Raw genomic sequence first — 26,447 nt, 5'->3', positions numbered from 1 at the left:
TACATTAGAAGCAAGAGGAAGACCAAGGACAGGGTAGGCCCACTGCTCAGTGAGGAGGGGGAAACAGTAACGGGAGACTTGGAAATGGCAGAGATGCTTAATGACTTCTTTGTTTCTGTCTTCACTGAGAAGTCTGAAGGAATGTCTAGTATAGTGAATGCTTACGGGAAAAGGGTAAGATTAGAAGATAAAATAAAAAAAGAGCAAGTAAAAAATCACTTAGAAAAGTTAGATGCCTGCAAGTCACCAGAGCCTGATGAAATGCATCCTAGAATACTCAAGGAGTTAATAGAGGAGGTATCTGAGCCTCTAGCTATTATCTTTGGGAAATCATGGGAGACGGGGGAGATTCCAGAAGACTGGAAGGGGGCAAATATAGTGCCCATCTATAAAAAGGGAAATAAAAACAACCCAGGAAACTACAGACCAGTTAGTTTAACTTCTGTGCCAGGGAAGATAATGGAGCAGGTAATCAAAGAAATCATCTGCAAACACTTGGAAGGTGGTAAGGTGATAGGGAATAGCCAGCATGGATTTGTAAAGAACAAATCATGTCAAACTAATCTGATAACATTCTTTGATAGGATAACGAGCCTTGTGGATAAGGGAGAAGCGGTGGATGTGATATACCTAGACTTTAGTAAGGCATTTGATACAGTTTCGCATGATATTCTTATAGATAAACTAGGAAAGTACAATTTAGATGGGGCTACTATAAGGTGGGTGCATAACTGGCTGGATAACCGTACTCAGAGAGTAGTTATTAATGGCTCCCAATCCTGGTGGAAAGGTATAACAAGTGGGGTTCCGCAGGGGTCTGTTTTGGGACCGGCTCTGTTCAATATCTTCATCAACGATTTAGATGTTGGCATAGAAAGTACGCTTATTAAGTTTGCGGACGATACCAAACTGGGAGGGATTGCAACTGCTTTGGAGGACAGGGTCAAAATTCAAAATGATCTGGACAAATTGGAGAAATGGTCTGAGGTAAACAGGATGAAGTTCAATAAAGATAAATGCAAAGTCCTCCACTTAGGAAGGAACAATCAGTTTCACACATACAGAATGGGAAGAGACTGTCTAGGAAGGAGTATGGCAGAAAGAGATCTAAGGGTCATAGTAGACCACAAGCTTAATATGAGTCAACAGTGTGATACTGTTGCAAAAAAAAGCAAACGTGATTCTGGGATGCATTAACAGGTGTGTTGTAAACAAGACACGAGAAGTCATTCTTCCGCTTTACTCTGCACTGGTTAGGCCTCAGCTGGAGTATTGTGTCCAGTTCTGGGCACCGCATTTCAAGAAAGATGTGGAAAAACTGGAGAGGGTCCAGAGAAGAGCAACAAGAATGATTAAAGGTCTTGAGAACATGACCTATGAAGGAAGGCTGAAGGAATTGGGTTTGTTCAGTTTGGAAAAGAGAAGACTGAGAGGGGACATGATAGCAGTTTTCAGGTATCTAAAAGAATGTCATCAGGAGGAGGGAGAAAACTTGTTCACCTTAGCCTCCAATGACAGAACAAGAAGCAATGGACTTAAACTGCAGCAAGGGAGATTCAGGTTGGACATTAGGAAAAAGTTCCTAACTGTCAGGGTAGTTAAACACTGGAATAGATTGCCTAGGGAAGTTGTGGAATCTCCATCTCTGGAGATATTTAAGAGTAGGTTAGATAAATATCTATTAGGGATAGTCTAGACAGTATTTGGTCCTGCCATGAGGGCAGGGGACTGGACTCGATGACCTCTCGAGGTCCCTTCCAGTCCTAGAGTCTATGAGTCTATGATGTCCACGCACTGTACAGACTTCTAGGTAACATAAAAGCTGCTATTGGCACGTGTTTATCAAATTCAGAGCATGTGGAAACAATAATTACATATTATAAGAACCTGGGTTCAAGGCTCTGCCAGAGGCAACCTGGGTGACCTTAGGCAAGCCCATTCAACCTCTCTCTGCTTCAGCTCCCCATCTCTTCAATGGGTTTAATACTTTCTTACATCACAGGAGTGTTGTGAGGCTAAATACAATACATATTGTGTCGTCCTCAGATATAATGACAATAAGTCCCTTTGATAGATAAGATAAGATAAGATAGCCTTACCATGCTGAAGTTAGCAATATCCATCATGAAGCTGTGAACCATTTACGGCCTGATTCCACATTAGTCAACTCAATAACAGTGAAGCACTCCACGTTGATTATGGTACAATGTATACTAGATCTTTCCACCTGGATGAATAGATAGCCTGCTCCCCATCCAAACAGCACTGCTTATTTTTATTTTACAGTTGTGCCTAGAGGCTACAACCACCAAGATCAGGCAAGTGCTGTAAATCCATAGTTAGAAAATGAAAGAATTGTCAGTCTAAATAAACCATATAAAGGGTGGGAGAAAGGAAATACCAATCCCCATTTTACAAATGGAAAACTGAGGCACAGATAGACCAGTTCAGAATGTGGCTATGAGTGGAAGATCTAGGGTTATGATGACAACATCCCACCTGTGTACTGTCCTAACAAAGGGCCCTTTTCTGAAATCCTTGCATACCCAACCCCACCACTGTAGTCAGTGAAGGATAACACCTGGTTTTGATTGAAAAGTTTGATTCTGCAGAGAGCCAGGCTGCAGACCCTGCAAAGCTCAAGGCTACAAGTTTTCTGATTTGGGGGAGCTGGAAATGCCCCTCAATTTTCAATTTAAAAAAAGTCCAGCCCTTTTTTGCATGATGACAGCCAGGGAAAATCAGTTGCCAAGACTGTAAGGAACAGCAGCAGGGCTCTAGGCTGCTAGCGAGGGACTTCATATCCTGGCTAAGCCAACCTTAAAAGAGTCAGTTATGTTTGGAGTTATGAAAATTGTTTCACAGTCCCTCCCAAAAATGTTTAGGCCAGCCCTTCTATGCACAAAGCTTGTCTGGTTCCCCACAGCGGGAAAAAAATCCATAGTGCTTTCATCCTACACTTGTTTTTGACCCAAAAGGAAAGACATTATTTATTTATGAATGCATTCCTACATGTCAGTGCATCCAGAAAGGTTAATTCTCAAAGACAGCCAGATGCATTCACAAGTAGCATAAGAGTGCCTAATTAGGGATGGATAATATTTAGAGATCTGGGATCAAATCCATTTTAATTGCAACCACAAAAAGCTGGGTGGGATAGTCAAGTCGTGTTTTACTTATCTTTGAGTTCTTTAGCTATCTTCAAAGAACAGAAAGTTCTTTGACATAAGATTCCCACACAAAGCACAGAATATGAAGGAAAGAAAATGCAGGAAAGGGAGAATTTTAAAAGCTCTCATTTGCTGACACCACATGCTGACAATGTGCATGTATAAACCAAAGAGAAAAGGGCATCTGAACAAACGGACTGAATTAATCAACTTAAACCACCTTGCTTTGTGCAAACCACTGAAGATAATGTCAATGGGGAGAAAGGAGGAGATTTGTATTGGATGTTGTCAATGGACAGATACGAATCGCAGACAAGTTCATATCCCTCGACAACTGAAACTGGTGCAACCAGATCCCAGTCTCTTAGACCATCTTCCTGCTGTATGTAAAGAAATCTAAAACTGATCCACCCACTATCTAGATGTCAGTAATTTAGGGCAGATTTAGATGAAATAAAAAGAAACCAGCCTTTCAATGACCTGAATTCATATTTAACTTTGTCTGAATGTCATGACATTTATCCTATCCATACTCTAGCTCGAGTGCCACAAAAATCAGCCCTCAAACTCAGCATGAGATCTCATCTTTCAGGTGCTGAATGCCCCCACAGGAGTGTTCAGCACCTTACAGAATTAGGCTTCCAGCAAAGAATAAAAGCCCATCTTGTATCTCACTTCATTGGCAGCAAGATCAGGGCCTTGTTTTTTCATTTTTGCAGAGACTGAATGATTGCTAAATATAGCAACTGTATGGCAAACTTCTCAGTTAGACGAGCATCTTCTAAGTGAGAAGCTCCTAATAAAACAGCTGCTGGTGATTTCTTTTGAAATGGGCTGTTTTATGTTTCTTTCTCCCATTTTTGTGTCTTTCAGAACTCTAGAAGCCACTTGAAGTGGCCTAAATATTTAGTTACAGCAAAAATTTTCCACCTCTCTCATATTTTCCTGCTCTGCAACAAAAAAAAATAGGGGTCTTATTCTAAGCCCCAAATCCAAACACCCATCTACACTGCAAAACAAGATTTGTAAACCAGTCCATCTCTATTGTTAAGCAATGATTCAAAAGAGAAATTTACCAGTGGGCGCCTTATGACAATGAAGGCAAAAGTCTTAAAACATGACTTCTAAACCTGCACCTTATTTTACACACACATCCACTGGCACACTCAAACCCTCCCCGCAACACATCTAGCACTTGCCCACATATGGCCTGATTGAAAAGCTTTTAGCCCTTTGGTATTTAAAGGCTAATCCGGAAAACTCAGGTCATTTTGACTTTGTTTCCAAGTATGAACATAAGAGGAACATAAGAACGGCCATACTGGGTCAGATCAAAGGTCCATCTAGCCCAATATCCCATCTTCCAACAGTGGCCAATGCCAGGTGCCCCAGGAGGAAGGAACAGAACAGGTATCATCAAGTGATCCATCCCCTGTCACCCATTCCTGGCTTCTGGCAAACAGAGATAGGGACACCATCCTTGCCCATCTTGGCTAATAGCCATTGATAGATCTATCCTCGATTAATTTATCTAGTTCTTTATTGAACCCTGTTATAGTCTTGGCCTTCACAACATCCTCTGGCAAGGAGTTCCATAGGTTGACTGTGTGTTATGTGAAAAAATACTTCCTTTTGTTTCTTTTAAACCTGCTGCCTATTAATTTCATTTGGTGACCCCTAATTCTTGTGTTATGAGAGGAGTAAATAACACTTCCTTATTTACTTTCTCCACACCAGTCATGATTTTATAGACCTCTGTCATATCCCCCCTTAGTTATTTTTTTTCCAAGCTGAAAAGTGCCAGTCTCATTAATCTCTCCTCATATGGCAGACTCTCCATGCCCCATATCATTTTTCTTGCCCTTTTCTGAAGGCCCATCTCTTTATCACAACAGTGAACAGGTTGAAGGGCCTCATGGTGTCCTGGCAGAGGATCACCACCTGCATTCGGACCTGTTATGATCTGGCTCAGGCTGAGCCACTGCCTATAGCGAAGGCCCGCTTGACCAGGGCTCAAGTGTCCTCGGCGGCCTTCTTTGTGTATGTCCTTATTCAGGACATCTGCAGGGCCATGACATGGTTTTTGATACACACGTTCATGATCCATTATGCCATCACCCAGCAAGCAAGAGATGATGCTGGCTTTGGCAGAGCTGCATTGCAATCGACATGTCCATGAACTCCTACCTGCCTCTTATGGTCCTGCTTCGGAGACACCTACACTGGAATGGACATAAGCAATCATTCAAAGAAGAAAAGACAGTTACCTTTTTTTGTAACTTGTGTTTTTTGAGATTTGTTTCCACCAATAGTTATTCCAGGGAAATAAATTCCTTCCTGCCCTCTAAATTGATAAATTTATGCCCTGAAGGACCTAATTGCCTTTATAGTAGGCAGTAAACATATCGTCAAACATATTGATCATTAAATTAACCATTCTTTCTCAACTTCAATCACCTTCCAGTATGTGACTAAGCCTCCTACACCAGTGGTTCTCAAAGTCAGTCCGTTGCTTGTTCAGGGAAAGCCCCTGGCTGGCCGGGCTGGTTTGTTTACCTGCCCCATCCACAGATTTGGCTGATCTCAGCTCCCACTGGCCGCAGTTCGCTGCTCCAGGCCAATGGGGGCTGCGAGAAGCGGCGTGGGCTGAGGGATGTGCTGGCCTCCCTTTCTGCAGCCCCCATTGGCCTGGAGCAGTGAACCGTGGTCAGTGGGAGGCACGATCAGCTGAACCTGTGGACGTGGCAGATAAACAAACAGGTCTGGCCAGCCAAGGGCTGTCCCTGAACAAGTGGCAGACCGACTGAGAACCACTGTCCTACAGCACTGAGTTCTGCAGGTTGGCTACATTATGTGAAGATTTATTTTTTTTGTTTTGTTCAAAAACTTACCTGTCATTATTTTCATCCAGCAAATATAATTTTAAAACAGCTTAAAAATGTAGGAACTGATCAGTTGTCACTCTACCTTTTATAATTGTAAATGCTTCTCTGAAGTCTCTCCTCTAATGCTTCCTTTTCCATGATAAATTAAGAAGTGCATATAATGGACCGGATTGTCTGCTACATCCAATTTAAACTGGTTGAAGTAAATTAGAGTAGAGGACTATCAAGAAGTGACTCATGCTTACCCTACTTGGTCCTAAATCCATTTTAGAGCATCCTGAAGGCTGCTCTAACCTGAGCCACTTTATTACCCCGACCTCTCCAAGCTCATCGTCAGAAGCAAAATCTCCACAGGCTAGGACCCAACAACTTAAAGTAGCACAAGACACTGCCAGAAGAACAGATACAACCCCCCTTGCAGCCATATCTCCACTCCTATGATATTCAGCACCCCCACAACACACCTTTCAAGATCCAGGGGTCCTTCACATGCTATCACAACAATAAATGCTCCAACAACAACTATGTGGGTGAACCAGACAATCCCTATGCTTGCGAATGAACACACATAGAAGAATGATAAAAGCCAAAACGCCATATCATCTGTGGGTGAACACTTTTTTCACAAAACACTCACTCTGTATCTGACCCCGGTCCTCATCTTGAAAGGAAACTTGCACAACACTGTCACAAAACAAGTCTAGGAGCTTAAATTCATAATTCTGAAAGGTACTAAAAATCATGGACTGAATAGAGACATCAGATTTATGATTTAGTACGACAATCACTTACCCCTTCCACCCTGCTTTTTTTCTCCTTTATTCTTCCTCTCCTCCTCCCCCCGTCCCCGCCCCCCCCGTGACTGGAGAAGTGTTAATGGGCCACTTCACCTTGAATGGTCCCTTGAAATTTGTTCACTATTTATGCTGAACAATCTGTTCCACCTTTTATTTAGCTGTGACACTCTGGATATGTCTACACTGCAATTTGATACCCGAGGCTGGCCTGTGCTGGCTGACTTGGGCTTGCAGGGCACGGGGTAAAGGGCTGCTTAATTGCAGTGTAGGCTTCCCGGCTCAGGCTGGAGCCTGGGCTCTAGGAACCTGTGAGGTGGGAGGGTTTCAGAGCTCAGGCCACAGCCCAGCCCCGAAGTCTACATTGTACTGAAACAGCCTGGCTGCAATTAAACAGTCCTGCAGTTCCAGTCCGAGACAGCTGGCACAGGCCAGCTATGGGTTTTTAATTGCAGTGTGTGCGTACCCTCTGAGTACATTTCCCAGACTTGAAGAAGAGCTCTGTCTAGCTTGAAACCTTGTCTCTTTCACCAACAGAAGTTGATCCAATAAAAGGTATTACCTCACCCACCTTGTCCTTCTCAAGTTCAGAGTAGCCTATTTACACTCCTCGAGTGAGCCAGCTTTCATAGTGGGTATAAACAAGGGGCAAGATTAAACTGTAGTCAACTGGTCTTATTCCAGTTATGTTGAATTTGCAGTCAGCAGCCTACATAAAAAGAAAGGTAGGACCCAGGGTAGTGGGATGCTCTCCTAAAGGAAACAAGCCATTCAGAAACACTTTTAAAGTCTTATTTCTTTTGGGATTGATTGTATGAATCTAAAATGGCTGGGCCTTTTGTAGTTGATCTACTGATTTATGAAGGGTTCTGGGTAGTTAAGGAAATCAGTTGCTGACTGCAAAAAATATTTTCTTTAATGTTAAATAACGAAAAAAACAAAATTATAGAACCATCAGCTCCTATTCCAAATGTTCTGGTCTTCCTTGCAGTGAAAATGTCAGGTCAGTTGTAGTGGTGATGGCTAATAGATCTGGTATAAAGCAATGCTTTAGTGTCAGCTGCAAAATCACATCTTTGAAGACTGAAACCAAGAACCATATGACAATCTGGTGTTCCAACAGAATATAATCCTGACAATAAATTTTAGCTCCTGGAAACAGAAGCGAAGGTAACAAAATCTGAGGGCTTACAAATTCTAATTTAAATTCCAAAGCTGTACGGAAAGAGACAACGCCAATACAATCCAGAGCTGTTGTTACCCATGATGAGATAACTGAGATGATAGCAATGACTGTCTTCTATTTCGGTGGAGATAAATATTGACTTCTTAGTGCTCCTTGGTATATACACAGTCCCAGTGTATATTTACTTTTGAACATTGCTAGGTTTTTTTTTCTTTTCATCCATTCTAAGCACTTGCTAGTCATCATTTGACATCACTTGATTGTCCTTGAAAGTAATAAGCAAAGTTAATTTCTTATTCAAACCGCAAAAAGAATTGCAACTGCTGTAGTGGTTCTGTTTATGTGGACTCAGCTCTTTAGTGGTTTAACATTTCAAAAGCAATACAAGATGCTGGATTTGCACACCTGCCCTGTGGTATTTTTTATGTTCAGTAGTTAGTGGTCTTCTTGAAAAAGTGCATTTGGTTTCAGCGCCTTAAAAAACAAAGCCACTAGTGGTCACTTTTTTCATTCTTCCATGGATTCAGACACCTTGTTAGATATGTAAGAGTGCAAATAAAAAAGAAGTAATGTTCAGCTAGAAGTTAATCCATTGCCATTCAAGTCAAGGGTAACATTCCCACTGCTGTAAATAGAGCAGCATTTAGCCCTGCAAATAGTATTGTAACTCCTTACTAGACTGAAAAAGACTGTGCATTAATACTGGCAAGAAACTATCCAAATGATCAAATCATTAAGGTGACGATTTAGTCACGGAGGTCATGGCAGTCACAGATTCTGTGACTTTACCGGACCTCTGTGACATCTAGGGCCTCAGGAAACAGAGGTGGGACTGTGCACCCCTGCTCTGAAACTGGGGCTGTCTGAAACTAGGACCCTGCAGCCCCAGCCCTGTGGCTTTTGCCAGGGGCTGCAGCCGGGGCTGTGCATCCCAGCCCGGTGGTGTTGCAGGGTTGGCAGGGGCTGCAGCTGGGGTCACACACCTTAGTCTTGCAGTGTCCTTGGGCTTGGTGGGAGTCTGCAGCTGGGGCCGCACACCCCAGCCCCATGGCATCCCAGGCTTGGCAGGGGCTGCAGCCAGGGCCGTGAACCCCAGCCCCTCAGCTTTCCCCAGGGGCTGCACCAGGGGCTGTGTGCCCCCCTCACAGCTTCCCAGAGCCAAGTGCCCCTTAGCTCCCTGGCTGTGCTAGGCTTGCTGGAGGCTGCAGCCAAGGCCATGCACCTGTTTCCTGCAGCTGCGGCCAGCTCTGGAGCGGGGACTGTGTGCCCCCTATGGCAGTGCTCCCACCCCTGCCACTGCAGCTGCTGGTGGGGTGCTTGTCCTGTCAATCCCCCCGCATGGGACTCCATTCCTCCCCACCACCTAGTCCTGCCCCCAGGTTATTTTTAGTAAAGTCACAGATGAGTCACCGGCTCCGTGAATTTTGGTTTATTGCTCGTGACACGTCCATAACTTTTTACTAAAAATAGCTCTGATAAAATCTTAGCCTTGCAAACATCAAACACACAATGTCCGGAGAACTATTGTACCAGTAACAATGACAACTGCTGATGGCATCACACCAGGAATTGTGCAGTGAAGTTCCCAAATCTGGCTGAATCCTGCAAATCAGTGAATCTCTGGGGCCGCCCTCTGGGTGGCACCAGGAAGGGTCAGGGCATGCACTTCTTTGTGTATCAATGGGGAGTTGAAGAGCACAGTGTACTGGTGTGTTTTTATCCATCCTGGAGACAAGGCCGAAGAGCCTGCAATGTCACTTTTGAATATAATGAGTGACTGAAGGAAGGCCAAATCGCTGCAATATTATGACATTTCTTACAAAGTCAACCCACTTCATGCTCAGGATTTGGCATTAGGGTGACCAGATGTCCCAATTTTATAGGGGCAGTCCTGATATTCATGGCTTTTTCTTATATAGACGCCTATTACCCCCCTGCACCCCATCCTGATTTTTCACTCTTGCAATCTGGTCACCCTATTTGGCGCTGACAGCACATATGAAATTTACAACTGTGTGTGTAAGTGGGTCCAAGTTTCTGACCCATACAGCAATACATGTGGTACACAGGATTGACCAATCCTGAGCTTTGTCTCATTGCAAAGACGTTGCTGTATCCATAAGTGAGACGTGAACTTTGTGCAGAAGGCGTTGAGACCTATTTGTCAAAGAAAGTCCAGTTTGCTGTGACCGTTTGAACTTTGCTTGCAGCCTAGGCAGATTAACTCATCAGTGCTCTCCATGGTACTCGACCTCACCTGCAGTAGGGCTTCTGGTGGCCCAGCTCCAAAGTTCTGTACCTTGGTCTACTGCCGTGAGACGTTCAACCCATAATGTAGGTGGTGTCCTGCAGACCTTGGATGGTGGGGCTGAAGTTATCTGACTTCTCCACAGCAAAGCAGCATCATTTGCATATTCTTGGTCAGTGAATGCTTCTTGACCAATCCTGATTCCGATGTGTGGAGAGGCAAGTCTTAATATCTAGTTGATGGTTGACAGAGAATGTATCCTTGCTGCACACCACAGGTTGTGTAGAAATGTGGCAAAAGTATGAAAAAAAATAATTGTGGAGATATCCTATCTCCTAGAACTGGAAGGGACCCCAAGAGGTCATTGAGTCCAGCCCCTCTGCCTTCACTAGCAGGACCAAGTACTGATTTTGCCCCAGATCCCTAAGTGGCCCTCTCAAGCACTGAACTCACAACCCTGGGTTTAGCAGGCCAGCGGTCAAACCACTGAGCTATCCCTCCCCCCAACAAACCCACCTGTACTTTCATACCCATACCAGTGTAAATATCCTGCACCTGATAGAATATCTGGAACACTAATTCCTTTCAGCAAGAACCAAAGTGCTGAAATTATTCTTGAGTAGGTAAACTTTTGCTGCCTACCATGGAATTTAAACTGAGCATGGGGTATACCTGCTTTGTTTCACAAGAGCTACATCTTTGAGTCAGCTTGATAAAGTCACGTTGAAGCACTAATGAAGACTCTTGAGCATTATTTGGCTCTTAGAAAACAAAATTGTGATCAATTAAGTGCAAATGAATTGGCACTAGCCTACGCATCTGAACACAATCCAGTTACAGAAAGCTGAAACAGGATGATCAATGGCAACAATGCCTTTCTGAAGCATTCCTCAAGGTTTGATTCAAAGCCTTACACAGCTTCCAGATGGAGTTTCAGAAGCAAAAAATAATCATGTGGGAATTCAGAAAGTGTAATCATGCACGCAGGCCAGAACTGCTGTCACAGCACAAGCTGCTTCTTATAGAAGCAGTGACATAGTAAGCACCAAAAGCAGCAGTTTCTAGTCTTTACAGTCTTTCACAGCAGCATGTCGATCACAAAGGGGGCTAGTGGCAGGCTGGGGCTTTTATCAAGCCAGGATTGTTAATCTATTGTGGAAAAAGAAGAGGTCAGAGAAGAGTCTTCAGAGAAGCATTTACAATTATAAAAGGTAGAATGACAACTGATCAGTTCCTACCTTTTAAAGCTGTTTTAAAATTATATTTGTAGGATGAAAATAATGGTATGTACATTTTTGAACAAAAAAAGAAAGAAATCATAGGAGTGGAGATATGGCTGCAGGGGGCTTTGTATCTGTTCTTCTGGCAGTGTCTGGTGCTACTTTAAGTTGTTGGGTCCTTGCCTGTGGAGATTTTGCTTCTGATGATGAGCTTGGAGAGGTCGAGGGTAATAAAGTGGCTCAGGTTAGAGCAGCCTTCAGGATGCTCTAAAATGGATTTATGGTCAAGCAGGGTATCCGTGAGTAACTTCTTGATAGTCCTCTACATCCATTTACTTCACCCAGTTTAAATTGGATGTAGCAGACAATCTGGCCCATTATATGCACTTGTAAAGCGTCCATCATCATAACACCTAGGTGCCATCATGTAAATTAAGCAGGACCACCACAATCATCCAAGAAAAGGGAATAAGCATAAGCAAGATATAGAAAAGTGACCATATGTCCACCGGGGATTTGAATCTCCAGATGGCACTATAACACCATCACAAAAAACAGATGGCTAAAAGCTACAGGAAATAGGGGAACAGCTGAGTCAGTGCGCCTGCCGTGTATAATTACCCATCCCATTGCAGTGATGATCTATTGAAATCTCTAAAGCTGCCCTTTTGTTTTGTCTGAAACAACATATTAATACTTCACGCACACTGAGTGCTTAGCAGAAGAAAACCATACCATTAATATTGCTTTGTCCTAATACTGCTTTGTCCTGGAGCAAAACATGATTGTGTTGGCAATGTGAATTAATAGCAAGAGCTTCAATGATGCTGAACTTAGAAAATGGGCTAAGTCACTGATTAAATGAACTTGCTAATCATTATTTTTGCCCAGAGTGGTAATTTCTCCATATTGCAGAACAATAGCACAATTAGTCTCTGAACACAGAAGTGTCAGGGCCAAGAATCAGATGCATTGACAGCGCTGCCATGCTGAAATTTGCAGTACCTGTCCATTTTACAGTGCACGTGGCCCAATAGCTTACACTGATAAGCAATGAAATTCAGTGAAATTGAACACACACAGATTTTGCAGCCAATATAACAAGGTATTTCAGAGACCTTAGAGGTATACAGCAATCCCTGATCTCCTGTGATACAGGAAAAAGTGTTTTGTAATGTATTTAGAACGAAGTAAAACATACATTTAATAGGGAAAAAATTACACAGAGAAATTGAAGGCTAGGTTCTGTCTTTGGCTTACTCAGCTGAGCAGGGAAATATGGGTTTACTTTACATCTTATCACTCAGATCTTGGGTCTGTTGTAGAGTACACCTCCCCTCTCCAACCTTTAATATTCTCCCTGCATTCAAATAGGCAGGAACTGATGTCATTTTGGCCCAACAAACCCTACACATGCTGTCCAGCTGGGGTGGAGGAAGTGAACTGCATCTTTTCAAGTAACAGTTCAGTAACTTGCTTCCCCACCCTCTGGAGCAACTGTGGTTCATACTGGTTTGTCAGGTACATGTGCCTCTTAGGGCAAGTGCTGGGGTGAGGCAGCTTGCACAGCACCCCTTGGCAGGGTTGGCCTTATCATGAAGCAAACTGAGGAGGCCGCCTCAGGTGCCAGACTGTGGGGGGGCACCACTAGGACCCAGAGTGTAGAAAATTGTGTCTGCTGCTGGTGCATATGTATTCTCTCTGCTCTAGATGCGCAGAGATGGTGAAGTGCTGTGCTGGAGGAGGGATGGCACAAGAGACATAAAAGGCAGGCAGGAGAAAAGGTGAGAGGGAATAACAGAAAGCAGCAGGAGCTGCAGGGACAGAGAGGAGGAGGAGCCTCTTATGTACCTGTCTAGCACCCCCAAGAGCCTGGACTGATTAACACCAGCTTCTCAGGGAGCATCCTGTTTCCTGCTGCTTTCTTGAACCCACTTGAAGAGAACAGGCAGTCAACTGAAGTAGTAGGAGCCAGTTAGGCCCTTAAGACATGGATATCTTCCCTCACTCAGGCCCTGCTACCAGCCTGCTTGTTTTTTCCCTTCAACTGAGTGTTGAGAGCCACTATAGCTGGAACAGAACAGCAATCATGAGCGAATGAAGAAAACGCCCTTCTGGGGCAGCATTCAGAAAAAGAAAGAAAGCAAAGAAAGCTTTTCTATCTAAGCAGGAAGGAGCTCTCCTGAGATACATAGACACAAATGTTCATGGTGAGGCTTCCGACCTCAGTGAGAATGTGAGTGGTGAGGAGATGCCCGATCTTCCAGTTAGTCAGAGTGCAGGTGACTTGGCAGCTACTGCAGCATCCATATCTCCATCTCAAATGGATGTAATCATGCACATTCTTGAAGAAAAGTGTAGATCAGAGAAAAGTGTGGTGGAGGTGCAAGAAACGGCTGCTGCTGAGTTTAGTTCCTTAAGTCTAGATGATCCAGGACTGTGGTTCCACTTGAGCAGTAGCCTGAGGGAATTTCTTGTACTGCATGGGCCACAGCAAGTGAAAAACTTCATGTTCCCCAAAGACAATGAAAATAGAAGTTTCCATCCAACACATTACTAGCATGAAATCCCCAATGATGACAAAGTGGAGATGCCATGGCTTATATACTCAAAACCCCACAATGCTGCATACTGCTTTTGTTGCAAACTCTTCCAGTCTAATGTTCCAGCCACACTGGGTTCTACAGGAACAAAGGACTCGGAAAAATCTGGCTAGAAATCTGGCATGTCATGAGAAGGCAGCAAATCACCAGAGAGCATTCCATAGGTGGAAAGAGCTTGCGATGAAACTAAGGTTAAAGGCCACCATAGATGATCAGAATCAAGAAAAGATTGCATCAGTCTCTTTACTGGCAAAATGTTCTGAAAAGGCTCATTGCCATTGTGAGAATGCTTGCTACCCAAAAACCTAGGACTACATGGCACTTCAGATCAGCTGTATGTGCCAAACAATGGAAACTTCCTTAAAATTGTGGAGCTGATGGCTGAGTTTGATGCTGTACTCCAGGATCATCTAAGAAAAGTCACCACCCAAGAAATGTACACACACCACTACCTTGGAAAAACAATTCAAAATGAGATTATACAGTTATTGGCAACCAAAGTCAAACAGAAGACTGGGGCAGATCTAAAGTCAGCAAGATATTACTCTTATTCTGGACTGCACACCTGACATCAGCCATATGGAACAAATAACTTTAATGGTGCATTTTGTAACAACAACAGAACCTAGTGAAAACGTCCCTGCAATGGTGACTGTCGGAGAGCATTTTCTAGAATGTATTGACACGGATGATACTACAGGAGCTGGTATGACAAATGTGCTTCTTAAAAGGCTGGAAGATACGGGAATTGCGATAGCTGACATGAGAGGTCAGAGCTACGATAATGGTGCCAACATGAGAGGAAAGAACAGAGGAGTACAGACACGGATCCGAGAGTTAAACCCTCGAGCTTTTTTAGTCCCATGCAGTTCTCATTCATTGAACTTGGTGGTCAGTGATGCAGCATCAGCTTCTAGTGAGGCTGCTGAATTTTTTAATGTAATTCAAAGCATCTATGTATGTTTTCTCTGCATCAACTCATCAATGGCAAATTTTGAAGCAACATCTGGGAACATCCTCTCTGACACTGAAACCACTGAGTGCCCCATGATGGAAAAGTCGAGTGGAGGCAATAAAGCCTATCAAACACCAAATGGGGAAGATAGATGATGCCATAGTTTCCATTATGGAGGATAATGCTATGACAGGAACTGTTCATGGGAGAACAGTGGCAGAGGAAAATGGAATCACCAGAAACATACATAACTTCAAATTTCTATGTGGCTTAGTGTTGTGGCATGACATATCGTTTGAAATAAATGTTGTAAGCAAGAGACTCCAAGGCATTGACCTTGATATATCTGGAGCAATGGAACAACTGGACAAAGCAAAGTCATACCTACAGTTTTATTGGTCAGATGAGGGATTTCAAAATGTTCTGAAGAGTGCATAGAAGTTGGCAGAGGAACTTCACACATTCAGGAATACAAGTGTCATCAAAGAAGACAACATTTTGATTACGAGGCATGGGATAATCCCATAAGAGACCCCAAACAACAATTCAAAGTTGAATTCTTTAACCAGGTGCTAGATTGTGCAATACAGTCAGTTGAAGAATGTTTCATGCAGCTCAAGGAATACAGCAGTATATTTGAGATGTTGTATGATATTCCAAAACTCCTCACTACACTTGAAGACCTACACCAGCAGTGCAGGGCACTAGAGACAGTGATGACACATGATAACATGCATGATATTGATGCGAGTGATTTAGGTGATGAACTGAAATCTATTCAAGATACATTTCAGCAGGATCAACTCCAAAGGCTGTTCTGGAATATATGTGCACAAATAAGATGACCACTCTCTTTCCAAATGCTTTTGTTGTTCTGTGCATACTTCTAACACTTCCTATAACAGTTGCCAGTGGAGAACGCAGCTTTTCCAAGCTGAAGTTAATAAAAACACATCTACACTCCACAATGACACAGGACAGGCTGGATAGCCTTGCAACCATCTCAACAGAGCATGAGCTAGCCCAGACTGTGAACCTTCAGGAAGCAGTTCAAATCTTTGCAACCAAGAAAGCATGGAAAACACCACTTTGATTATTCAAACAGATAAAAATGCCAGTGTTTACTATGCACACAAGAAAAGTTACATTTACTGTTCAGGCATTTGAAAGTTGTGTTACTTAAACTTTTTGAACAAGGCATTTAAGTTATTAGTTTTTCTTTATTGTGGTAGGTAGCTGAGCAGTACCATGAGAGAAGTAGAACAGGAAGAAGGCAGAATTGACACCTTTCAAAGTTTTGGCCCAAGTGAGAGGGTTTGGGGGGCATCATTTGAGCTCCCCACGTCAAATGCCAAAATATTGTGGGTCGGCCCTGCTGCTTGCTCAGAGCACCATCCAGCCCAGGTTTGATTTCAACAGAATTCACAAGTTAGAATGCAGCCAGTGGGCTGTGGACAGACAGATTCCACCCACAAGCAGAATTCTGCAATTGTAGGTTGGGGTTAGGTTCTTCCTCAAAATGGGGGCTGCCTCTGTAGCTAGGCAGACTCAGGGCCTGATTCCACAAACCTTTGCTCCTGAGAGTAATACTTAGCAGTGGAGTAGTGCTTGACTTCTATGGGATTACCTTTGGAAACAAGAATCTAACATGGTGGAACTCAGATTGAGGTTTGTGAGGTGCAAGCGGCTCTTTAATGTGTCTCCTGCAGCTCTTTTCAACACGAAATTAAAATACTGTGTGATTTAAATGATTAACCAGCCTAAGTTAACAACCAATGAGAATGCTTTTACTATGTTATTAACCAGTTGTAGCTCATAAAATAATACTTGGTCAGTCATTTTGCTGTGAGAATAATATATATCTATATCTATCTATCTATATACACACACACACCAACACACTAAATATTTCCCATTATACTGCCTAAATATGAATATATAATACTACAGTAAATGAAACAATGAATTCACACTACCGTGGCTTTTTGGGGTAATGTTGATCAGTAATTTAGCTCCTGAACCACTGTAATCTGAGCATCACTGATCTACGAGATTGGGGTCAGTCTCACAGAGCTTTCATGGGCCAGCAGCCAGGACTTGCAAACTGGAATTTCCATGGGATAGGCAGGTTAGGAGATACTACTGACAGATTTTCCACTTAAATCAATTAGAATGGGTAGGGTGTAAGTTACCACAGCATATGGCCCATTGCGTATATGCTGCATGTGAAATTTATGAAGAGCTATATTTTTTCTTTGAAAACTCAACTAAATGAGACAACTAATAATTCAGCCAACTCTGTCCCAGAAAATCAACATATTACGAAGGTATGCTATATATTAAAAAAAGTAAACACGCATGGATAGAGAAGAGGGAAATACACATGCAAAAGACATTTACTTCCTGTGGCAAATATATGGCAAAACACTCTATGAAAGGAGAAATTTTAATGAAAATATATGATCAGTATAGAGTGAAATTTACTTTATAATATAAAGAACATATCTGTTTGGTGAAGACATTTGATGTACTTTATCATAAGTGAATCTGATTGCATCCTGAATCAAATGAGCAGAGAAAGTGTGAGACTTCGTGGGCATGTATGTGGGTAGAGGAGAGCAGAGACAACATGAATGGGGCAGAGAGAGAGACAGAACAGTTATCTTTTATATTAAGGTGAAAGTCCTACTTACAGTTAATAAATTATTAATAGATGTGTTAGTGCATAATTGAATAATTATTAGAGAGTCCAAAACTTTGCTTACCAGCCATGGCTTATAACCATCTACAATACCTTCTACTCATATGCTTATAATGGTCATTAAAACAACTTACTAATGTATGTAACGTGCTAACAACATCTACCATTGATTAACCTTGCATATGTAGAATCTTAGTATGAGTATGATTGCTGTACTTCAGATTTCTGGGGATCTGCTCCAGCACCAGCCACTAATGCAACTTTACCCATCAACACTATGGGTTTACAATGGTAAAGCTGTGATTTGCACTAGTGGATCTCACCTCTGCCAAACCCTGGTGTAAATATCAACAGTGCAAATAACACTAAGCCACATGAAGGGGGTGTACCAGCGTAGCTATGCAGATGGCTGGAATCAGGGATCTATGTGTAGACAAAGTTTTCTTCACAGAGCTGTGGTGGCATTATGTCAAAAAAAGCTCAGAGTATTCATTTGAATTTAAAAATGTATTTTCTCCTAGGCCTGCACATCTTGTTTTTACTGTCTGCGAGTACTCCACTAACAAAGTGTTACTCTAATTCAGTGGTTCCCAAACTTGTTCTGCTGCTTGTGCAGGGAAAAGCCCTGGCGGGCTGGGCCAGTTTGTGTACCTGCCGCGTCCGCAGGTTTGGCCCATTACGGCTCCCATTGGCCACGGTTCGCTGCTCCGGGCCAACGGGAGCTGCCGGAAGTGGCGGCCAGTAAGTCCCTTGGCCCTCACCGCTTCCAGCAGCTCCCATTGGCCTGGAGCAGCGAATCGCGGCCACTGGGAGCTGTGATTGGCCAAACCTGCGGATGCGGCAGGTACACAAACCAGCCCAGCCCGCCAGGGGCTTTCCCTGCAGAAGTAGAGGAACAAGTTTGGGAACCACTGCTCTAGTTAATACTTGATGAAAGAGATTATCAAGCTTGCTTGTGTGATCTCTTAGCACTGGACAGGATATTTGTAATAAGATAGGGCAGTATTTGACACAGCAAGGGGTGGGAGAGCTGCCTGGCTCCACCGTCACAGTTATGACCTATACACAGGACTGCCCAGAGGATTTAGGGGGCCTGGGGCATGGTCAGGTCTTTGGCGGCAATTCAGTGGTGAGTCCCTCTCGGAGAGAAGGACCCACCGCCGAATTGCTGCCGAAGAATGAAGCGGCGGCGGTAGAGCAGCCTAAGTGCCGCCAATAGCGGCTTTTTTTTTCCCGCTGCTTGCGGCGCTTGTACTCACCAGGTGGCACTCCGAGGCTTTGGCAGCACTTCAGCGGCAGGTCCTTCTCTCACTCCGAGTCTTCTGCTGCACTGAAGGACCCGCCGCCGAAGACCTGGAGCAAATGAAGGGCCCACTGCTGAAGTGCCACCGAAAACCTGGAGTGACTCGCGGGGCCCCTCCCCCACTTCATCCCCCACCCCCCCGGGCGGCCCTGCCTATACAAGAGAAATGTTGATATATATTCAAATAGTTAATACTGTGTTAGTATATGGGTAGGGCCTGCCAAATTAATGACCATGAAAAATGCATCATGGACTGTGAAATCTGGTCTCCCCCCATGAAATTTGGTCCTTTGTGTTCTTTTACCTTATACTATACAGATTTCACAAGGTAGATTAGCATTTCTCAAATTGGGGGTCCTGAACCAAAAGGGAGTTGCGGGGAGGAGGGTTGCAAGGTTATTTTAGAAGGTTCACAGTACTGCCACCCTTACTTCTGCACTGCCTTCAGAGTTGGGTGGCCAGAGAATGGTGGCTGCTGACTGAGGGCCCAGCTCTGCAGGCAGCAGCGCAGAAGTAAGGGTGGCAATACCATACCATGCCATCCTTACTTCTGCACTGCTGCTGGTGGTGGCTCTGCCTTCAGAGCTGGGCTCCTGGCCACCAGCCACCGCTTTCCAGCTGCCCAGCTCTGAAGGCAGGGTTGCCACCATCAGCAGTGCAGAAGTAAGGAAAGCAGGACCACAACCCTCCCTACAATAACCTTGTGACTATTCCACAATTCCTTTTTGGGTCAGGATCCCTACAATTACAACACTGTGAAATTTTACATTTAAATAGCCGAAATCTGGAAATTTACAATTTTTTAAAATCTCATGACCATGAAATTGATCAAAATGGACTCTGAATTTGGTTGGGGGCCTATAAATGGCATTCAAGCATATGTAACAACTAACCAAGAGAGCTGTTTTCAATATCAGGAACTTATTAAAGCAAAATCTTTGTGATCAATCCAAAGAGTTAAAAAAATGTGAGAAAAAAATATTGTGAGGTAATTTCAACCTACAAGTGCATTTGAGGAAATTGCTATGTGAATCAGGACAAACCAACTAAATTTGCTGAGTAAGTCAGGTGATGAATATTCATTCAACTCTAGTTTAAAGCAGATTATGATGCCACGAAAAAATATTTATAAGGCTTTACTCATGTATATTTCGCTATGGCAATAAGAGGGTTAGAACTCAGATCCTCCTGCTTCAAAATGCCAAGCCTCCAAAATGAATCTCTGTATCATTGTTACCAGGATAAAAGCTATGAAACACAGGTGAGTAGTTTGGATATTGTACAGCAGAGGGGTGGTGGTGAAATATACACTAGCCAATTCATTGCAATGCTTTGGTTCTTACATTTTTAAATCCTCTGTAAAGCACTTGAAGTTCCCTCTTTGTGAAATTGGTTTGTGCTTCAAGCTGGTCCAGTCCTTCTGGACGATAGCACACCGTGGTCATTTCTAATTCATCTTCAATTTTATCTAAAAGAAAAGACATGGAAATATTTACTTTGATTGCTACCTTTGCTATATTAAAGCGATGGACAGGTCAAATAACTGGAATATTGATGTATCTCAAGAACAAAAAGAAGAGAGAAAAACTAACATGGAGTTTCTCTATACAACTGGTTTCAATCCTTTAAAAGTAAAATTAAAACTAAAGAGTACAGCAATACCCCAAATTCCTTATTAAGAGGTAAATATTTAGTATCCTGCTCCCAGGGCAGAAATTGATGACATGACTAGGAGGACAAGTAGCTAATCACAGTTCCACTAAAGAATGGTGGAAGTTATCTGTTTAAATACCTGCACGATGCAAAAGAGTAATCCTTCTAGGGTGCTAGTCTTAAAGAAGAGCATGCAAGCATCAGTGGTAAGTGACAGGGCAGACATGCTTAAATGTATAATACAAAGACATGACATTACACTGAGTGGAAACAGAAAGAAACCCTCTCTCTCTCTTTTGTACATTATCAAAAGAGATTGGAGTGTTAAGGACATTATGGATCACATTCATTCCAGGTGTAATTCAGGTTAAGTCCAATGGGGCTATGTCCAGGAGGAATTTGGCCCTAAGCTTACATGGCCTTTTGGGGGAAATAGGTAAGCCGTGAAGTGCCCATGTGTATTTGGTATAAAAGTTCTTTTTTGTGAAAGTACATGGATTTGGACACATACATACATCCTTCCACCCAAACCCTCCCATGTGACTTGTAAATTATAGAAATCTCATTTCACTAGCAGTGCCAAAAAAGCATAGATATGAACAGATAGTTACTGTATGCCAGTCTGAGATTATCAAAGATACTCCTGAAGTCAGATGTGACTATTCATCACAGCTGTCCCAAAAGCCTTAATCCTCCCTAAGCCATGAACCCACACCTCCTCTATGGGATAAAGGTCAGTGAGCACTTCCAGTATGAACTCACCTTCAGAAAAATGTCATATATACTAGACCTTCAATGACTGTCATACACACTTATGGCAAAACTACTCAGTTCACAACCTGTAAAAATCAGTTGGGTTACTATGTGAATTATAGTTGATTCCTGCCCAAATGCACAGGGAAATGATAAACTAATTGTCAAATATGAGTCTGAGAAGGAAAATTCTCCTGGTCTACATTGGAGCTTCGAGGAGAGATCGGCCCTTTAAACCTTGCTGGACATTTATCCTATGCATTAGATTCCTTGTGAATTTAAACTGGCCTCAGAGCATGGGGGAATCTTTTCACCCTCTATGTCTGTGTTCTTCAGAAGTCAGAATCTGTGGGTGCTGAATTTTAAAGTATCAAATCCAGGTCCAAATTTTGGAGTGTGGGCCCGTCTCCAGTCTAAGCTATCAACAGCAGATCACTACAGAAAATGCACAGTAGGGGTGATCCAACGCTTTTAACTGTGCTTTTCATAGCTTTCCCACTATAATAGTACGTACACATAGTTTTAATGGCTGGGTTAATGGCATCTACGGAAAAGATCAAGTAAGCTTTGACTATTTGTTTTTAACCTACTCTTCTCTTGGACCACGAGTCTTAGCGTACATCTATAGTGGAATTATCGGGCGTGATAGCAATTTGCGTAGACATACCCAAACTAGCTTTAATCTAGCAAGCTCATGTCATGTAATAGAGAAGCTACAGTGGCACACACTTCAGTGTGAGCTAGCCCCATGGGTAATTACCCAAGGTTCTGCAGAGGCTTGTGTAGCCTGCGCTAAATGCATGCTGCCACAGCTTCACTGCTCTGGGACCCAAACTAGCAAGATTAAAGCTAGCTCAGGTATGTATACCTGAGCTGCAATAACACCCTGTGATTCTAGTCGAGACATACACATACTCCTAGTCAATAAAAACTGGGTAATAAGAAATAGGCTTAAGGTACAGCAGAGAAAATTTAGCCTAAACATTGGTATATGTATAACTCTTCAAACAGCTCAGTAGTGGAACAAACTGATATGGGGAGTTTTTAAATGCCATCAGACTTGACACTTACTCATGCATCAGCAATAATAAAATCAGTCCTGCCAAAATGAGGGGGCATGGACTTGAATGAACTTTGAAAAGCTATATCAAAGAGACTGTGCATTTTGATACAGGAAGCACTACAAGACTCTCCCTCTCATTAGTTATTTCTACAGGTCACTAGATGCCACAAAGTAGAATATTCTTATTCCTGACTGGAAAAAAGGAATTTGAATATCTCTACGGTGTTTTCCTCTTTCCTTCTTTTTCCATTAACTGAGTATTCACACTGCATGGATCTAGTAATCAATCCCAATCTGAAGGCTGACAATCACATCACCAGTCCGTGTCGTTATGAAATATGTATAATCAATAGCCAAGTACTTCTCCCCCATCCCCAAACACACACAGCGCCTCCACAATGTTTGTTCAGCAGAAGAAATTTCAGGCTGGTCACCAGTATGCTTCCAGATATGATTACCAGTTTTGGGGATTGTGTAGATTAATTAAGATGAATGCCACTGCATATAGTGACAAAATTTGTCTAACGGGGATTTTTAGCACTCAGCTTCAGATAATTTTAATTGTAACGCTACAGCAGAGGGAAACATCTTGTCAAAGGGATCCTCAGTGACTGACAGGGAGTAAAGGCAAAGGGAATCAGTTATAAGGTTAGTTAGATCGAGAACAGCATATTTGATTAGAGAACTAGAAAAACGAGAGGCAGTAGCAGAAAGGAAACTGTGAGCAGAGAGCAACGGTCTGCAGAAGTGGATGAAATAGTGAAGGGGAAAGAAGTTGGGACCATCAGCAAAGGGAGACAGAGTCCTGGAAAGGAGAAGAACGAAGAAACACCACTAAAGACGACGGAGAGGAGAGAGTCTGGAAGAAAGAGATACTGTTAGAAGGAAGAGTAGGGGGCTGGAGAAGAAAGTAAAAAAGAAGGACTGTGAGATGAGGAGAAAGACAGGGATCTTTGAAAAAAGGATGGGTGGGGAAGAAGATGTCCCAAGATGAAAGGGTGGAATATGGGGGAGGAAGGAGGGAGGGAAAAAAAGAGTGTGGTAGAGAAAAAGGTCTTACAGAGGGAAGGAGAAGATAAATGGGAAACAGAAAGAAAGAGAATATCAGTCATCAATGGATCCAAACTAGGGAGACCCACCTCTAGTCTAAACATGATTTCTCATAAGTAAAATAATAATTAATATAAAATTAATAAAAATATAATTTGACTTGAAATAAATTAAATTGAAAACTTTACATTTTCAATCTGCCCAAACATTTCCAGGTCCTCTCCTGCTCAGTACAATCACCCAGCTTGTACCTGTCACCATCAGATGTGTCCCCCCTCCCATGTTTTAATAAACTGTGCAGCACAAAGACAATATTTAGGATTAAGCATTGCTCACTCTCTCCCTTACTGAATTCACATTCTCTGAACTTATCTCCCTTAGCATTGCTCACCTTCCACACACTCTTCTGTGACCTCTCATGGGTCAACATTTTGGTAGTATTGCCTATTGGCTTGATCTAATCTAAGGTATTTATAGTGTCGATCAATGTAGAATCTAGGTGAAAAATGCAGGTGAAAGATAAGTACAAACAATTAATTTGACTCTACTTTTGCCCAATGAGGATTTGACTAATTCAACTTGACTTTGAAAAATATTTTTTTCTTGCATCTCCGAGATCTTGCACGTCTTACTCCATGACAGGCTGTGCTACAATCCAATGAAGTGTTTGAACTCAGGCCCTTTGATTTAAATGAGAGGCTGTAGGTATTTTCCACAAGGGCTCTCGCTTGTGGAATACGCTTCTCCCACATTGGTTCTCCAGACTCTGCTTTAGGGTAACTGACAATTCAGAAGGACAGAACCTGGAATGTTTATGGATCAAAGTGCTAACTGTTAAATCACAAGATGGGGTACCAGCAGGGGTGTGCTATAGACTACTATATCAGACAAAGGAACAGGATGAGCAGCTCTGTATACAATATAGACAGTAAAACAGTTCTATAAACAGTACTTTATGAACATTATTTGAAAATATGCAAATTAGATGATGTGCATCCTAGGATATTAGAGAACTGTATAAATACAATTACCATACCCTGAATTATTTTTCAGAACTAATGGAGAACTAGGAATGTGCCAGAAAATTATGAAAACTAAATCTAGTGCCAATCTTCCTCAAGAATAAAACTAAAAAATCCTACAGTTAATATCATTTGCAAATCTCATTTTGATTCCCAATGAAATAATAAAACAAATATTGAAAGTCAAAGGAATGATAAATTTACTGGCAATAGAAGTTAGTCTCAATGGATCCAATTCCCTGTTGTTTCACACCTTGTGTTGTCATTTACATTTTTGCAAAAGTGAAAAAATGCTATGAAGTCAATATGGTATCTTTTTACAACCCGTTGGCACAGCTGTAAATGACTTCAGCAAGATTTAAGGCAGGCTCATTGGAAAGCAATTTTCAGGTTGATTTATTCTTTTTGGAAAACTGATTCTATTTGTAAAATTACCTATTCACAGTATCACTGGTTTTTCCATTGTTAAACAATCAGATTCCTAAATGAGCATTTGGTATTAATATTCTAAAAATAACAAACAACAATTAAAGGGAAAGATCTGGCAGACTTTACTTATGCAAAAGTACATTTGCAGTCGCATGTTTGTTTTAAACGAATAAGGTCTCAAGGCCTGGGTATTAAACATATTTATTTTGCTTATGCAGCTATATTTTGTATGAACTGAAGAATGAATACCAACAGCCCAGCTATTAAAAATGTTCCCATATCAAAGAATACTTGGTAAACACAATATTTCAGTAGTGGAATGCTAGATTTTGATAAACCCGAGCCTCATTCAATGGGAATATCAGAGTGTCATTCATCTATTTCAGCCTGTCCTGCATGCACAGATTCTTTCCAATTCACAACCTTTGGCCCCAGAGGACAGATTTTTTCTTATTAAAAGTCAGGCAGACTTTTGTTGTATATACAGGGCCAACTCCAGCTTTTTTGCCGCTCCAAGTGATGAAACGAAAGAAAGAAAGAAAGTCAATAGGCAGCACTTCAGTGGCAGCTTAATCGCGCCACTTCATTCTTCAGCAGCAATTCGGCAGTGGGTCCTTCGCTCCCTTTCTTCCTCTTTGGTGGTACTTCAGCAGCAGCTCAAACAGGAAGAGATGGACTGAGGGACCCCTTTCCATTGGCCACCCCAAGCACCTGCTTCCTTCACTGGTGCCTGGAGCTGGCCCTGTGTATATAACAACTTTCTCCAATCCCTATGCTAAGAAATGATAGAACTGGAAGGGACCTCAAGAGGTCATCTAGTCCAGTCCCCTGCATTTCTGTTGCTTAACTTCTCTAAACTTTTTTTTTTTAAACAAATTCCAGGACTAAGGTTAGGGAAAATAAGAATCTATCCTTTTAAAAACACATTATTTTCTACATTCAGGAATCAGGATCTTTCACTCAAGTCTATGATGAAGACAGGATAAGCTATCCCTTTCACATTCTACTTACTCATCCTGTATTAGATGACCTCTTGAGATCCATTTCAGCCCTGTATTTCTATAATTTCTATGATCCTTTCCTTCAGGAAGCATTTAGAAACTTAACCAAAACAAATGTGACCAAGAAGATGGCCACAAAGAAATAGAATCAACTATTTTCAAATACATACATTCTGAAAATGGCAGACAATAATTCTCATAGTAAAATCCATCCAAAGTATGTTCTATTTCCTAATAATATAATAGTCCACTTCTCCTTTGGTGAGGATTTGAACATTTGGGTTCAACCTACTACACACCAACAAGGTGTCATTCCGACAGGACAACAAACGTCATTTCACAGAATCACACTGTATACAGCAGAGATAGAAAAGACCTACTGCGTTATTTTCCTTTTGTCACTTCAAAACT

The 26,447-nt window shown here is 42.3% G+C and overlaps 1 protein-coding gene across 5 annotated transcripts in view; it reads right to left on the bottom strand.

The window, feature by feature from the left end:
- KCNIP1 (potassium voltage-gated channel interacting protein 1) overlaps positions 1-26,447 on the bottom strand; it is an 833,815-nt gene that overhangs the window by 27,759 nt on the left and 779,609 nt on the right. For all 5 annotated transcript variants that reach the window (XM_030572376.1, XM_030572373.1, XM_030572374.1 and 2 more), the window contains one exon: positions 20,409-20,533. In XM_030572376.1, the coding sequence (XP_030428236.1) occupies positions 20,409-20,533 (125 nt within the window). The remainder of the gene's footprint in view (positions 1-20,408; positions 20,534-26,447) is intronic.

This window comes from Gopherus evgoodei, chromosome 8, assembly GCF_007399415.2.
Source record: "Gopherus evgoodei ecotype Sinaloan lineage chromosome 8, rGopEvg1_v1.p, whole genome shotgun sequence".
Lineage (NCBI taxonomy): Eukaryota > Metazoa > Chordata > Testudines > Testudinidae > Gopherus > Gopherus evgoodei.
This window is presented reverse-complemented; position numbering and strand designations above follow the sequence as displayed.